The sequence below is a fragment of the Rhagoletis pomonella genome, unplaced genomic scaffold, assembly GCF_013731165.1.
Source record: "Rhagoletis pomonella isolate Grant_MI unplaced genomic scaffold, Rhpom_1.0 Rhpom_scaffold_04594, whole genome shotgun sequence".
NCBI lineage: Eukaryota > Metazoa > Arthropoda > Insecta > Diptera > Tephritidae > Rhagoletis > Rhagoletis pomonella.
This window is the reverse complement of record NW_023463143.1, coordinates 1-14308: the sequence shown is the minus strand read 5'-3', so window position 1 is coordinate 14308 and position 14308 is coordinate 1. Positions and strand designations below refer to the sequence as shown.

At 33.2% G+C, this 14308-nt stretch overlaps 1 protein-coding gene and 2 non-coding genes across 3 annotated transcripts; all 3 read right to left on the bottom strand.

The window, feature by feature from the left end:
• Nucleotides 1–298: 298 nt before the first annotated feature.
• Nucleotides 299–382, bottom strand: Trnal-uaa. The gene has a single exon. It is a non-coding gene; the product is annotated as a tRNA-Leu (tRNA).
• Nucleotides 383–2296: 1914 nt separating this feature from the next.
• On the bottom strand, nt 2297–2380 carry Trnal-uaa. The gene has a single exon. It is a non-coding gene; the product is annotated as a tRNA-Leu (tRNA).
• Nucleotides 2381–4638: 2258 nt separating this feature from the next.
• Nucleotides 4639–14225, bottom strand: LOC118754766 (myosin heavy chain 95F-like; the record flags this gene model as incomplete). The annotated part of the gene is made up of 6 exons (XM_036489650.1): nt 4639–4914; nt 5074–5169; nt 5243–5344; nt 13224–13341; nt 13417–13537; nt 14181–14225. Coding segments are annotated over 6 exons (634 nt in total), but the record flags the coding sequence as incomplete, so codon positions are not given.
• Nucleotides 14226–14308: the final 83 nt, after the last annotated feature.

Genomic DNA, 14308 nt, shown 5'->3' with positions numbered 1-14308 from the left:
GGGGTGCTCCACTTACTGCAGTTTTCACGTAAGCAAATTAAGTGAAAAATAATTTTTTTCTGCCAGTTGCCCTGAACAATTTCAAAACATGGAATTGGCATCTTTTCACCATTAGGTGACGATATGTTACTGAATAATCAGCATGGCTTTTTAGAAATAAATAAGTTATTTTTTACAATTTTAAACAGTTATGAATCAAATTTTGTATGTACATACAAACATATGTATTTGGAAAATTTTTATAGTCATTAAAAATTTGAAATTATGAATTAAAAAAAATTAAAAAAAGATGTTCCATTGTCAGGTGTGGGGTTCGAACCCACGCTCCCTCTCGGGAACCAGAGCTTAAATCTGGCGCCTTAGACCGCTCGGCCAACCTGACTACAGCAAATGTGTTGTCAAATTAACGACAAGAACCTAACAAGCCAAAAGCACTTACACAAAAGGGAAATTTATAGATTGTTTTGGTTGCAGTCTTTGCTAAATTTAGTGTAGTTGCTAATCAAGGGAAATTATGAAATGTTGCCAGTTAATTTTTTATGCTATAAAATTATAAGTACGGAACCTTCAACAAAAATGAATTCTAACGAATAATGGTCCTATTATGTATGACGACTGGGGTCTAGTTGCTGGTCTAGTAGCCATGGCTACCAGTATCGTAATTTGTATTATGTATAGGGATTAATCTCAGTATACAGAAAAGCACAGAAAATATCCGTATTTACTTTTTTGACATGAACTTTTCCAAGTAATTGGTGACTTTGCTCCGATGTGTTGAACAATTTATGTGAACAAATAACAAAATCATCGATAGCGGGAAACAGAAAATTCCGTTACTAGACTCAGTAGCCGACATTCAGTAGCCAGTAGCCATACGTAATGCGAATTTTAGTATACGGTTGCCCATCGGCTATCAGTCGCCATACACAATATGGCCATAAATATATGTAATTACACAGGCCTACGAAATCTAACTTTTTCCCCTTTCAAATAATTATGTTCTTATTTTGAATAACTAGGTATGTTAATTTAAAATAAAGCTTTGTTTTTTATTCTAGCAAGTCAAGATTTTTTTTTGTTGGTGTATGTAAATTTTAGAACTTTTAGCAATTTGCATGAAAACCAAATTTTCATTAATATAGAATTGCATTCTTATTTAAGTACAAACAGTATTAGTTGAAAATACCCACAAAGAGACTAAGTAAATCAGAAAAAACTTATATGATTTCGAAGTTAACTGTAATTTTTGTTTTTAACTCCGAGGAAAATGTTTGGAGCTTTATTGGAGTAATATTTGCGTTAACTATTGAAGTCAATCCAATTTTTTTACTACCACAGAATATACGTTTTACATTCAAAGAGCTAAGGTGTTCGTGAAAGTGGTGCAGCGGTTACCAAGATATACACATGTAATTGTAGGGTATTTTACTTATTTAAATTCTCTATTTTCAGTTTATGGTTCTATGAATTTGTTTGTGGTTAAAAAGAAAATTTTTTATTAATAAATAAACTTTCAACGAGATCAAACAAAAAAGGAAATACAATTTTTAATAAAATATCATATCTTGATATATTGTAGGGTATTTCAATATATCATTTATATGATATTTTAATGAGTAAATATATTTGGTTTAAATTTTAAGTTGAAATTTATTATAGAATAATCAAAAATTTTCCTATTGATAACAAACAAATTCATTGAAACATAAATTGAACATCAAGAATTTAAACAAGTATAAAAATAATAAGTGATCATAAGTGGGCGTGGTTACGCCCATTTACCAAAAAATTATAATATTCTTATTTTCCGTCTAAAGGTACATATCAATTTTGATTGAAGGAGCTTCAGCAGTTACTAAAATATCGCAGGTTCGTATATCTGAAAACTACCGTTATAAGGGAGGTAGGCGTGGTTATTGTCCGATTTTGCTTATTTTCCATACCATCCGTACACAAAGCCAAGTTTCGTTAAGACATCTCAATTTTTACTCGAGTTATCGTGTGCACAGACGGACGAACAGACAGGCACCGATTAAACGATTTCATTTTTCATTTTGATCATTTATGTATACATTTGTTTATATCTATCTCGATCCGTTACAAAACCGTTATGTGAACAAAGTTATAATACCCTTGTGCACAAGTGCGCTCGGGTATAAAAATCCAATTTTGGAGGCATGCACAATGGTGTCCACAATATCGTCGTCAATTTTGTATATACATATATGTATATTTATAAAAAAAATGTATGTAAAAAGAAAAATATTGGAAATACTAATTAAAAAAAAATGCTCTTTGTCAGGTGTGGGGTTCGAACCCACGCTCCCTCTCGGGAACCAGAGCTTAAATCTGGCGCCTTAGACCGCTCGGCCAACCTGACTATATGACATCTTCTGCACAAGTTCGCACTTCAACGCCAACAATTAACATTTTCACCAATGCAACTACAGGAATGGTTTGTGTCCATTATTTTTATAGTAGCAAAGTCTATAACCAGAACAAAAACAAAAGGAAGAGCACATGGAAAATGTCAACACTTCACTTTCCGCCATAGGCGGCTTTTTCATACACCAAATCAGAGAACTTCTCTGACCAAATATACAAGATCACGCAAGAACGCGACTTTGTGTTTGCAACTGGTTTTGAGAAAAAAGTTTGCGAAAGCGGGTTCGTCAGCTGAGCATTTGTTTGCATGTGCCCCAACAATTAAATGTTTTGTTATATTACTTACAGGTACATATATTCCGCGCTCGTAACAGAAAGTTCCCGACAATTTTTAAACACTTTTTGAATTGTGTACCGGTGTAGCCGGTAAATTTTGCTACCACCACTTAAAGCAAGATATTGCCCGTGAAATATGAAAAACGAAATTTCTACATGAAATCATCGCTGAATATGTATGTATAATTACTTGTTACCAATAAACCTAGAATTCCGGCAACAAGAAGTGGTTACAAGTTTTGGTAATAAATTTTTCAGGTTACAAAATATTCGGTAACGTCCAGAATAGGCAGGTGAATGAAAAAGTTTACTAGCATACATGTTTGTAGATGCATATTTCATTAGAGAGTGCCTAATTTAATAACTCTGTATTCGTTAGTTCATTCACAACTCGCTAAATTTTGAAGCATAAATTCCATACTTTTCTGCATGACACCGCAATGACATTTTAATCAATTCATACACAGTTTTAGTTTACGTTGTTCGCTGTGCAACAGCATAAAACATTTTCTTATAAGTTGTGTGTGCGTCAAATATATGTATCTGGATCAGTCCGGTAGCGTATACTCGAGCGTTGTGGGAACGTACAACAACACTAGGCTCATTAACTTCCGAGAAATAAAATTCTAGAAAAAAGTTCCGGCCATTCCAAGAAACTACTAATGATAATGCACTAAATATTAGGTATAAAGTATTTATTTTCCATGCTGCTTTGTATACTTAAAATTATAAATAGACATTCTTAATGTTTAATTTCTTCACTCTATTTTTCGCTAATAATAACAAAATCTAGTGGTTCTTTTATACTGTTATCAGTAAATAAATTAACATATATGTATGTAATTCATAAAAATTACTATGTTTCATATTTGTAAGTCAAAAATTGATCGCTGTTATTAAGAGAACATGTCGCTTGTTTGCTGGAAGAACGGCTTATTCCAAACAAACCAACGGTTAAGAAAAACGGCTCTTTTAGCAAACGATCAAAATGTTCATAATATAAAAGTACATGTGTTTATGCCACATATGTACATACATACATAAGGAATACAACAATTTTATTGTTTTCATGAATTATTCATTACTATGTAGTATTAGAGAAAGTAGACACAGGAGTTGAATGATTTTAATTGTTAATTTCATTTTAAATACTTGTGTGAATGAATAAGTAAGTATGCTGTTGTATAGGAATCGTATATTTTTACTGAGAATAGTGTGTAAATACTTCTTTTAAAACACATACGGCCCTATGCGGAATATCGTCATCGTCGACGATCTTCATCGCATCAGTAACATGGCTGACGATGGCCGTATCATCACTTTTACTGACGATGACGATATTCAGCATAGGGCCGATTGTGATATATGTACATTTAGTGATTCATATCGAACTGTAATGTTTCTAGCTAATAATTTTAGACAATTTGCATGCTAACAAAACGTTTAACATTTTTTAATATATACTGCTTGCGCACAAATTATGCTTACATTATTTTAATTTATTCAAGCAACTCATTTTATTGATTTAGAATCTGCAAAATTTCTATTAAGATTTTGATTTCTTGTAACTAACGATAAAATGGCTCTTTAAACTTTAGCAAATATGCTGCTAATTCTCAAATTTCATTAAATAAATTTCTCTTTCTACTGCAAAGTGCGCAACGACTGTAAATTCATTCAAGCAACTCATGCTAATTCTTGAAACTTTTTGTTTTCGTACTAAACATCGAGTAGCAATTTTCCAAATCTAACACTAATATTACATACTATATTTCCCTTGCTCTTGTTGATACGTTGAAAGCACATTGACCGACGGTTCTTAATTTATTTTTGGATATCAAAAACGTTCTTTTTTCTTTTTTTTTGCAAAAATACACATACAATTTAAATAATCATTTATTTAACTATTACTTTTGATTTAATTGCGATTTCAACTTAACAGTTGAATTTCATATAAATTGTTTTATTTAGTCTGCATTTAATTTTTTTATCATATATATATGAAAGTGGAACGTATTGAAACCTAAACGGTTTTCTTTACTTAATTGCTATTAGCACCCAGATTTTTGTATGGTTTACCACCGTTGCGCTCCCATTCACGATTGAATTCATGTTCCAAAATTTCAGCGCCGCGTTTGCGTGTCAGACCGGTCTCCTCCAGGCTAAGCTCGCACATTTGCATGTCATCAACACCTGCGTAGATTAGAAGAATAAGAAATATTTTATTTTTAATGCACAACTAATTTTATTTCTACGGAGTCACAATACTTAAAATTTAGATAATTAAACTTTCTCTATGTCCAAACTATTTAGGCATAGATATGTTTTAGCCTCAAAAATGTAATTGTTTACCTGCTACTAGCAAAATGGGTGGTTTATCAGCATGCAATTCCATTTGTCGCGCTATCCATTGTCCATCAAAGTGTGCGTACCAGAGACCGCGTTTAGCTGAAACACGGAAAAGCGATTCGACAACATTACTAAATAAAAATCATGTGGGTTTCAAATTTATTTAACTTACTATTTTCAGGCGCGTTGGCGCGCATGAATGGTATACGGAAATAACGGTGCTGGGCAGTTGTGATTTCCTGCTTGGGATGTGCTAGCGGTGGTGCCTTATAAGCTGTAAGAATAAAAACGGATATAAATTAAAAACTTATAGCAAAAGAATATGCAGATCTAAGTATAACTGGCGGATACTTAAAGTAAATAAGATTGAGCCACCAAAAAAAAAAAAAATGTGATTACCTTACCCAACAAACATCGAACAAATTTTTCTCCAACATTTGAGCAATATATAGCTTTAAAGTTGATATCTACCACATTTCTCTTCCCTAAACTTGCAGAACTAAGGAGAAATTTTTAGTAGTTGATATCCAACATATTTCTACACTTACTCTATTCTGCACGTTATCGAATATTTTGTAACCGAAAAAAACCCTTACCACTTTTTATCATCGTAATTCTAGGCACATGGTAGGAATGTTAGTCCCGGGGTACCGGCCTTTTTTAGGTCCCGAAAATCCCGGGATTCTTGGCAAATAATCGAAGGATTTTCGGGATTTGTTGAACTGATGGCAATAATAGAAATTCCTTTTCTTGCCCAGTATTGGCTACATTTCTTTTTTTATTTAATAATTAATATTTTGTCACATATAAATAGTAAATTTTACACTCAAAAATCAATATATTCGCTAAACAATGGGCTAAATATAGTAAAATAGCGTTTTTAGTTTTTCACTCTGATATCAGTAATTCAAAAATTATGTAAAAATTCAGTGAAATGTGCTTAGAGAAAAAGTATGGGTACCAAGAATTTAAACAGATTAAATATTTTGGTGCATACGTACTGGTATGTATTGAAAATGTCCTTTTAAAATTGTATCCTTGAAATTTCGGAATATTTGTTTTTGGAAAAATTATATGTTAAGGACTTATATAAACTCGATAACTCGTCCTTCTAACTTTATCAGCTTAAAAAATTAAATATTTTGCTGGCAGCTTATAAGATGGTAACAGAATTTACCGGTTACAAGAGTGCACAGAATACGATAAGAAAAGGGGTTAAACATCTGACGGGAGTTTTATTAAACGGCTACAAATTTTTTGTTACCAGTGCATAAGAGATCTGTTATTATCCAAGTTGATTATTGTTAAAGCTTTTGCAAATGAGGAGTGGATACACATTCTGTGACCAAGTTTTCCTGAGGAATTATCCATTTTGCCAGCAATTTAAGCGAAAAATCTCTTTTCCCCTTCTGTCATAAACTCAAATAAAAAAAATATAATTTTTCAATTAAATTGAATTGGTTAGTTATACAGTTCGGCAAAATTTTACCACCTCAGTAAAACTCATCGTTTCTGGTAGATTTACTGGCGCTGAATGCAAAACCCGGCCAAAATCGCTTAGGTGGTTGCAGCGCCAAATCAGAAGAAGAAGACATATCCCTAGTTTAGAGTGTACACTTGCACCCAATGCGTCATATTTTTTAATAGTATTTTATCACAGCTCCGTTGATTTGGCTAAGTATTTAATGTACAGTACCAGGTTGACCGAACTTTGCCCGGATTGCATATACTTTTTAAAGTTTTCAAGATTTGGATAGCTTTAAAAAAATATTTTGGAAAAAAAGGATTTCCATATCTATAAAGTAAATTCCTTACTGTAAAATTTAGGTGGCAACGCCATTCCGAAATACGCTGGAATGAATGGTACATATCTTGAGCGTATATGTACCAGAGTTGTGAAAAATGCATTAATTTCTTAATGCATTAATGACATTTGAAGCAATAATGTTAATGTACAAAATTAATGCATTAATTTATGAAATTTAATGCAAATGAATATTTCAATGCATTAATTCTGAAAAATGTAATGCCAATGAAATTTTCTTTCATTAAATTATCCAAGCTAATGTAATGAAAAATTTTTAATGCACTAAAATGTTTAATACTTTTGCTCGTTTGCATTATTAAAAACCATTAAATTGTTTTTCTAGTGAAATATAAATAACCTCTTTTGGAAGGACTTGGAATAATTACTAATAGTCTTTTCAGCTTCATTATATTATGTGTATTTGTAGAAAAATTCTTCTAAACATTGTTAGATGTTTTATGAAAATAAAAGCCAATGTGCATGAAACTCAGAGTGCTTTTGTAGATTTTTATGTTGATTGTTGATGCATACCGATTCATGGGCGTAGCCAGGTAGGGGCAGGGGGTGCTCGAGCCCCCTGAAATGCCAGCTTAATAGGGTCGAGACCCCCCTAAATTGCATACTGGCTACGCCGATGTACCGATTACATATACTATTACGAGCCAAAAACGGGCAGATAGCCAATTTAGCAGCGCATGTACACGACTGAGGACCTACTCTGATCTAAATCAATCAATAAACCGTTGTTAGTTCCATTTGACAATGTGTTTTTTACCTATTTAACCACAAATGCCATTGAACTTGACATAGTGAAAACCAGCCTTAACGTCCGTCACTATCTTTTTTGACCTTAAAATTCTACCCTCAACGTCAGCAAAGAATTTTTACTTAAAAAAAAAAAGTTTGTTAATGGGCTTTTAATGCTTGTTATAATTTTAATGCAATAAATTATTGCAATAGCATTCATTTTAACATTTAAATGTTAATTAAAAAAAAAAAAATTATTAACATTATTTCTTCGGAATTAATGCATTGAAATTTTCATTTACATTAAATATCAAAAACTAATGCATTAATTTTTTTCATTTACATTAAAATGCTATGCATTAAAAAAATTTAATGCATTTTTCATAACTCTGATATGTACTATGTATACATAAAAAAATATTGATTGATATTAACAAAATAAAAATTTGTATTACGTGGCAACCCTGATGGAAAATATTTTCTGACTAAAGTTCTCAACAATACCTTGCATTTGCTAACCATATTGCGATGTTTTAGATAAATTGTGTAGAATCGAACATAAGTGGCAACCTTACACTATTATCTTAAGACATAACATTTTGATATAAGGAAAGCATTGTTTAAGAACCTTCTCTTGGTACCCATGAATAGTAATATTTTACCTTTTTGTGCTAAACAAAAAATTAAATAAAAATGCGATTCAAAATAGGTGGCAACCTTATTAAAAATATTTTTGAATTAGGGATCTTTAAAATACCTTTCATTTGATACCCATGTTATGATGTTTTAGTTAATTTGTAACTAATTTCGAATAGGTGGCAACCTTATAGGAGTCTTCTCGGAGATATTGCCTAGTCAGATAACCTTAGAATTCAAAATATTATCTGTGTATCAAATTTCATCAAAAACGTTAGAGCTGTTTCCGAGAACCCTATGGATATATATATATATATATATATATATATATATATATGCAAGTATTGCTCGTTTAATGTAGTAAGATTGTACATTTGTCAAGAAGGTAGCTCCCGAAACATTTCCATGCCGAACCTTTTTCCTTAGGGCAAAGTTGCTTAATCTATTTTAGGAAATCAGCTATTATGTACATATGTACCGCTGTGGCTGGGTTCATTCAATTGCTGACAAACCATTGCACACATACTATTTTTCATAGGCGCCTATTTACGTGTATATATTTCTATCTGAAATTAATCTATGTACATAAATACACATATGTATGTCGCCGAAAGTAACATAGAGATATAAAAAGTAAAAAACATTATATGACATTCCATGCGTTATCAACTTTTATAGTTGTGTAGGATTATAATATAATTCGTCATGATAACTGCGACATTGAAAATATTTTTGAATACGAAAACAAAAAAAGTATCAAATAATAAAATATGCATTCACTTTTACTAAGAGGCTGTCATTGATAACTTGAAGCAATTTGCATTTTTAGTTTCCAGTCGTATAAGTGGCTTGATATGCGAGATACTTCAAATAAATATATCCTCGTTTAAGGTACAAAACCGCGTATCAAGAGAATGCAAAACTTCGTATGTGCGGTTACAAAAATTTTACAGGAGAAAGTAAAATCTGTCTTATTTCAAAACGATTCCTTCTTTTATCTGTACCTTATATCTAACTATTGATAATTTTGTATGAATGGATAAGGCTTGATGGCAGGAGGTTCCGGTGAGCAAATCTAGTTTGGCACAAAAGTCAGCTACGAGGTTTTGCAGAGCAAACGATACGCCGTTCTGTACTTTAAACGACGAGTAAAAATCCGAGTAAAATATCCGGAAGCGTGTCCGAAAATAGAAACAATTTCCTCGTTTTTTTCGGATACATTCTCCCCCTTGAGTTGCATCCGAAACGTATGTACAGAAAATGATTGTGAAACGGATACGCTTTCGGCCATTTTCCTGAAAACTTTCTGATTAAATTTTTCGTTGAAAACTTTTTCATTCTGAACAAGTGTTTGCCGAGCTTCTTCCGAATTTTCATCTTAACCTTTTTAACAGACCTTCACTTGTCGCGACAGTAGGCAATGCTAATGCTGCTGAGTCGTGAAATTTTATCAAATTTGCGACTCACGCATGTGGCTGTATAGTTCAAAATTAGATTTTGGGACTACATACTAAGAAAAATGTTCTAAGGCAGTTCGTTATTAGGAAAGGCAGTGTCGAAAATTGGACGGACTGTGTAGTAAATAAAATTGTGGTTATGCCTCGATACATTCGGGAAATAAAAAATTAAACTCACGACTGTCAGGTGCAGGGTTTGGTACCCATTAATATCCGAATAAAACGACTCGATATCCCATTTTCGATTTCTCTGAATAGGTTCTTTCCTGTACGCAACGCGGGATCACGCTGGTGCCCAAAACAATCCAGAAATCATTCGCGTACTCAACAAAATGGGTAATAGAGAGCGAAAATTGGAACGTATTGGTTCGTAAGTCTTTTTCTTCTCACCTAAAACAGCCTTTTCTCTAGCTAAAAATGGATAAAATGTCAAAGTGCATATCAGTTGTTTTGTGTTTACATGTTGGCTGCATTTGCTTGGTGCTTTTAAGGAATAGTGAATGGCCTGTTGATGTATTTTGAATCTTAAAATCAAATTTGTGAAACTAAAATTCCATTTCCAAGTCTTTGCATTTAAGTGACAAGAACAAAAACAACGTTAATCAGCTGTTTCTTAAATTCTGAGCACGGAATGTGGGGAGCTACTCTGTAATGCGATGCGAAAGAGAAATGCGATGCGATACGCAAATACGTCGTAAGCAGTGTTGCCGTTTTAGCCCTTTGGTGGTTAGATTTAGTTACCACAAATTCTTTTTGGGCATATAAATTTAAAATTGCCCCTAGCCCTTTGGAGAATTTACTCATACTTGGCATGAAAAAGTTGTGTATGCTTAATTTGATCTAATTTTTTTTCATTTATGCAAGAGATGAATTTTTAAACTAAGAAAGACTGATATATATACATATATTATTAACGAATTAACTATAGTTTAATATAGATAAGTTTACGGCCCTTAATAGGCTTAATTGGTTAAATGGCCCATCAAGTCGATTGACCGTGTATGTTCTTGTGGTGTGATTGTACCTGCTGCTCGTGCGACTTCAAAAACTATTTGAGAATTTTAAGATTGTACCAGCATGCTGGTAACGTGAGTGGTGAAATGATCTCACTGAAATTAGCTCAATTTTCTAAGTAAAAAATATTTTTGTGGAAATTTCTTGCACTATAAGAGTCAAAGCCGTGTTTGTGGAAGATTAAGTTAACGATATTGCAGTTGTGAATTAAAAAAAAAAAAAAATGTTTAACAAAATGGTAGTAAAATTATGAAATTTCGGCTCTAATCATTTCGATCTTTCCTCGACCTCATTTGTAAAGAAATAAATATTGTACCAGCATGCTGGTAAGTTATTAATTCGAGCCTGATGGTACAATCACTTGATGGAGCCAGTGAGCTGGTGTCGTATATTTCTCCTTTTATACAGAAAGTTTTTCGGTTGGATAAAATATCAGCTTTTTTTCCAGAGTTCATTATTTTTCTATACCATTACTTATTGAAAATGTTTGTGTGTATACTTATAAGCATATGTATATGTAAGTAAACAATTTTAGCTACCATTTTTAGCCATAACGACTTTATTTAGCTCTTTTTTAGCCCTTTTTTTAAAGGAATTTGGCTACCACTAAAAATTATTCGCGGCAACACTGGTCGTAAGTACTATGCTGGGGCGTTTGCCTATCGCATCGCATTTCCCTTTCGCGTATGTAAAGCGCTGTGGTGTAGTGACTAGAAGTGCGCAAACCTCCGCGTGTATTTCTGCCATGAAAAACAGCTTCTCATAAAAAAATACAATCGCCGTTCAGAGTCGGCGTAAAACTGTAGGTCCCTCCTCTTTGTGTGGCAACATCAAGGTGCAGCTCAGCCAAACATTAACATATTGTGTAGGCGCAATCTATTATTATTTCTACACGTAGAAATGTTGACTTAAAACACCGAGGCCGCGGGTTCAAATCCCGCTACATGCAATATAAACGATAGTACAAATTTCTGTTCTTTAAAGCCCAATTTATATCGGAAAGAATTGTGAATTACATTATCTTTGTAATTTGAGTTTATTACATTCAATACGATACTGGTGTTCTGGTACTCGATTCCAAAAATTATCGCTTTGAAACTATCGAGTAAAAAATATCGGTATAGAATGCCAACAGTATCGCATGGCATCGTATCATATCGAAATTTGTGTCCCTAATACAATATGAATTTCCATATATATATACTTTATGAAGTACTTGGACCAAGATTGCAGAAAAGTCTGCCAATGGGCTCGTTACAGCAATATTCTAGGGGGGAGGTCTTTGCAATCGATGTTCGCGAATGTCTTCGTAGAAGGACACATCGGGCCAAAATAAATATTGTGTCGGATAGTCAGCCAGTGTAAAAGCCATAAATTCTTGTAAACTACACCAAGGCTTGTGGACTCTTTAACCACCTGGGAGCCCACAATAGCGTAACGCTATAGTGGGTTCCAGGACATGAAGGGTTTGAAGGCAACGAAAGGGCTGACTGTAGGTTTTGTGGGCTGGTGGAGGCTCTAGGGTTCTATGTGTCTGCCCACGTAACATGAATCGTAGACTGATACACCTTGGAGAACGACTGTCTTCTCCATCTAAAATTTGGAATTTGGGCGGTGCTAAAGTGCTTAGCTTATTGAATAGCCTAAGGTTGGAGTGATTACAATTAGCGTTTAGCACAATAGATCTTCTTAGGTCGCATAAGTCTGTACAGTAAAATGAATTATTATACGCAGTTAATTTGTTTTTATTGTACTACATAGTTGTGTTTTAGTTTTACTAAATATTAAGTTATCTATATTTTTAATAAACTTGACATTGAAAAAGAATACAAGAAACTTGAAAAAAATTTGGGAGGTTTTGGTTGATTTCGGTAAGAAAGTTTTGGTAGGGGAAAAAATTCGGGTTGACACGAATGTGTACTGCACGCATGACGATGTCGCTTTCATATCGTATCACGTATCGCATCGCATATCGTATCGCTCTAATGTGCGCCGTGCCTAAAACTACCCCTAACTTAAAGCTTGCAGCAACAGCAAATTTTTCTAAACTGGGCTCGAATCGTAACATCCGTTCACGGATCGAAAACCATACGAAAGAAAAATACGTGATACATCAATCGTAAAAGCTGAATGGAATAAAGAGTACGTTCACGTATGTCACGTGTTTTTACGTGATGATTAATACTATATCGTATGTGACGATTCGAACCAAGGTTGCTTCAACTGACTGTGTAAGCAAAAACAAACTGCGCTGTAAGCTGCTGTTTGCTTTTGCTGATTTATTTGTGTTAGTCGTAGCTCAAGATCTCAAGTCGTAGATCAAGAGCTGCTTGCTTTAAAGAGCAAAAAGTGTTCCTTATGCTATTCTGCAGTCAGCAATTCAAGCCCTGGTTAGGTGTAGCTGTGCTAGGGGCAAGGTATTAAAAATAACTTTGACGCACTGGAAATAAAGTTAAGAAGATTTCGCAAATTTATTTAAGATTTTGTCTTACCTGCTTCCATTACGCTCTTAGGTGCGCGTTCATTCTCCTCCATAGTGGTGCGTTTACGGTTCTTTGCCTTCCATGCATGATATACCTTCAAACGACGATGAAACTCCTGTCGGCAAGCCTATAAAATATGAAAGTTGGTAACGAAAGAGTGTTAACATGTGGAAGCTGCATCACTCGCACAACTACAACTTACCTCAAGCAACTCAATATCACAAGACGTGTTTATTGCATCACGTAATTCCGAATATTTCCATTTGGATAAATCGTATTTTTGTTTACCCAACGCCTGTTGTTGAGCGCGAACATTCTCGGATCTGAGTATATGAAATTTTTTAAATAAAATTAATTGACGAGGAACTTACGCTGCATTTATGTAAGTATGTATGTATGTATATGAGCATGAAATGACATAACAATGTAAAACAATAGCAGCGTATGGATTAATAAACAAAAAATTTCTTAATCAAGTTATACATCGGATTAAATAGTAGTTGACTGAATTTTCAGAAATCTTGCAGTTTCAATTGCGCGGGCGTGTTGCTGGTGATAATGTGAAAGGTAATGTGCTTATTAGTGTGAAAATTTTGTTTGTTATTATAAGCTTTTATAGTGGGTGTGAACGTTTACATTGGTGTCAGAATATAATCATCACCGTCTGAACAAAATTGTTAGCGACTTATTTACAAAGCACATTTTTCATCTTTAATAATACGACCAATTTTATGTATTGCATTGATTTTATTTTTTTAAATAAACAATTTTAAAACATTTTCATTTTGGAAGTCTGAGCATATCTTTTTATATAACGCGCAGAAATTCGCTGATCATGAAAATTATGTGGGTCAGTTTAGCTTTGCAAAATCAAACGCAAATATGGGAGATGCAATCAAAAACAAAAATTTAAAACTTTAGTTATTTGAATCAAACGAACATGTTTTCTATAATTTTTCAACTCACTTATTAAAATATCGAGTTGCGAAGGTTGTAACACCTCGCGTAAAACTTTTTGCGTAAAAATAAAGTTTTGAAAATGTTAAAAAAAACGAATACATCGTATTAATATTTTAATCCAATATATTTAATAA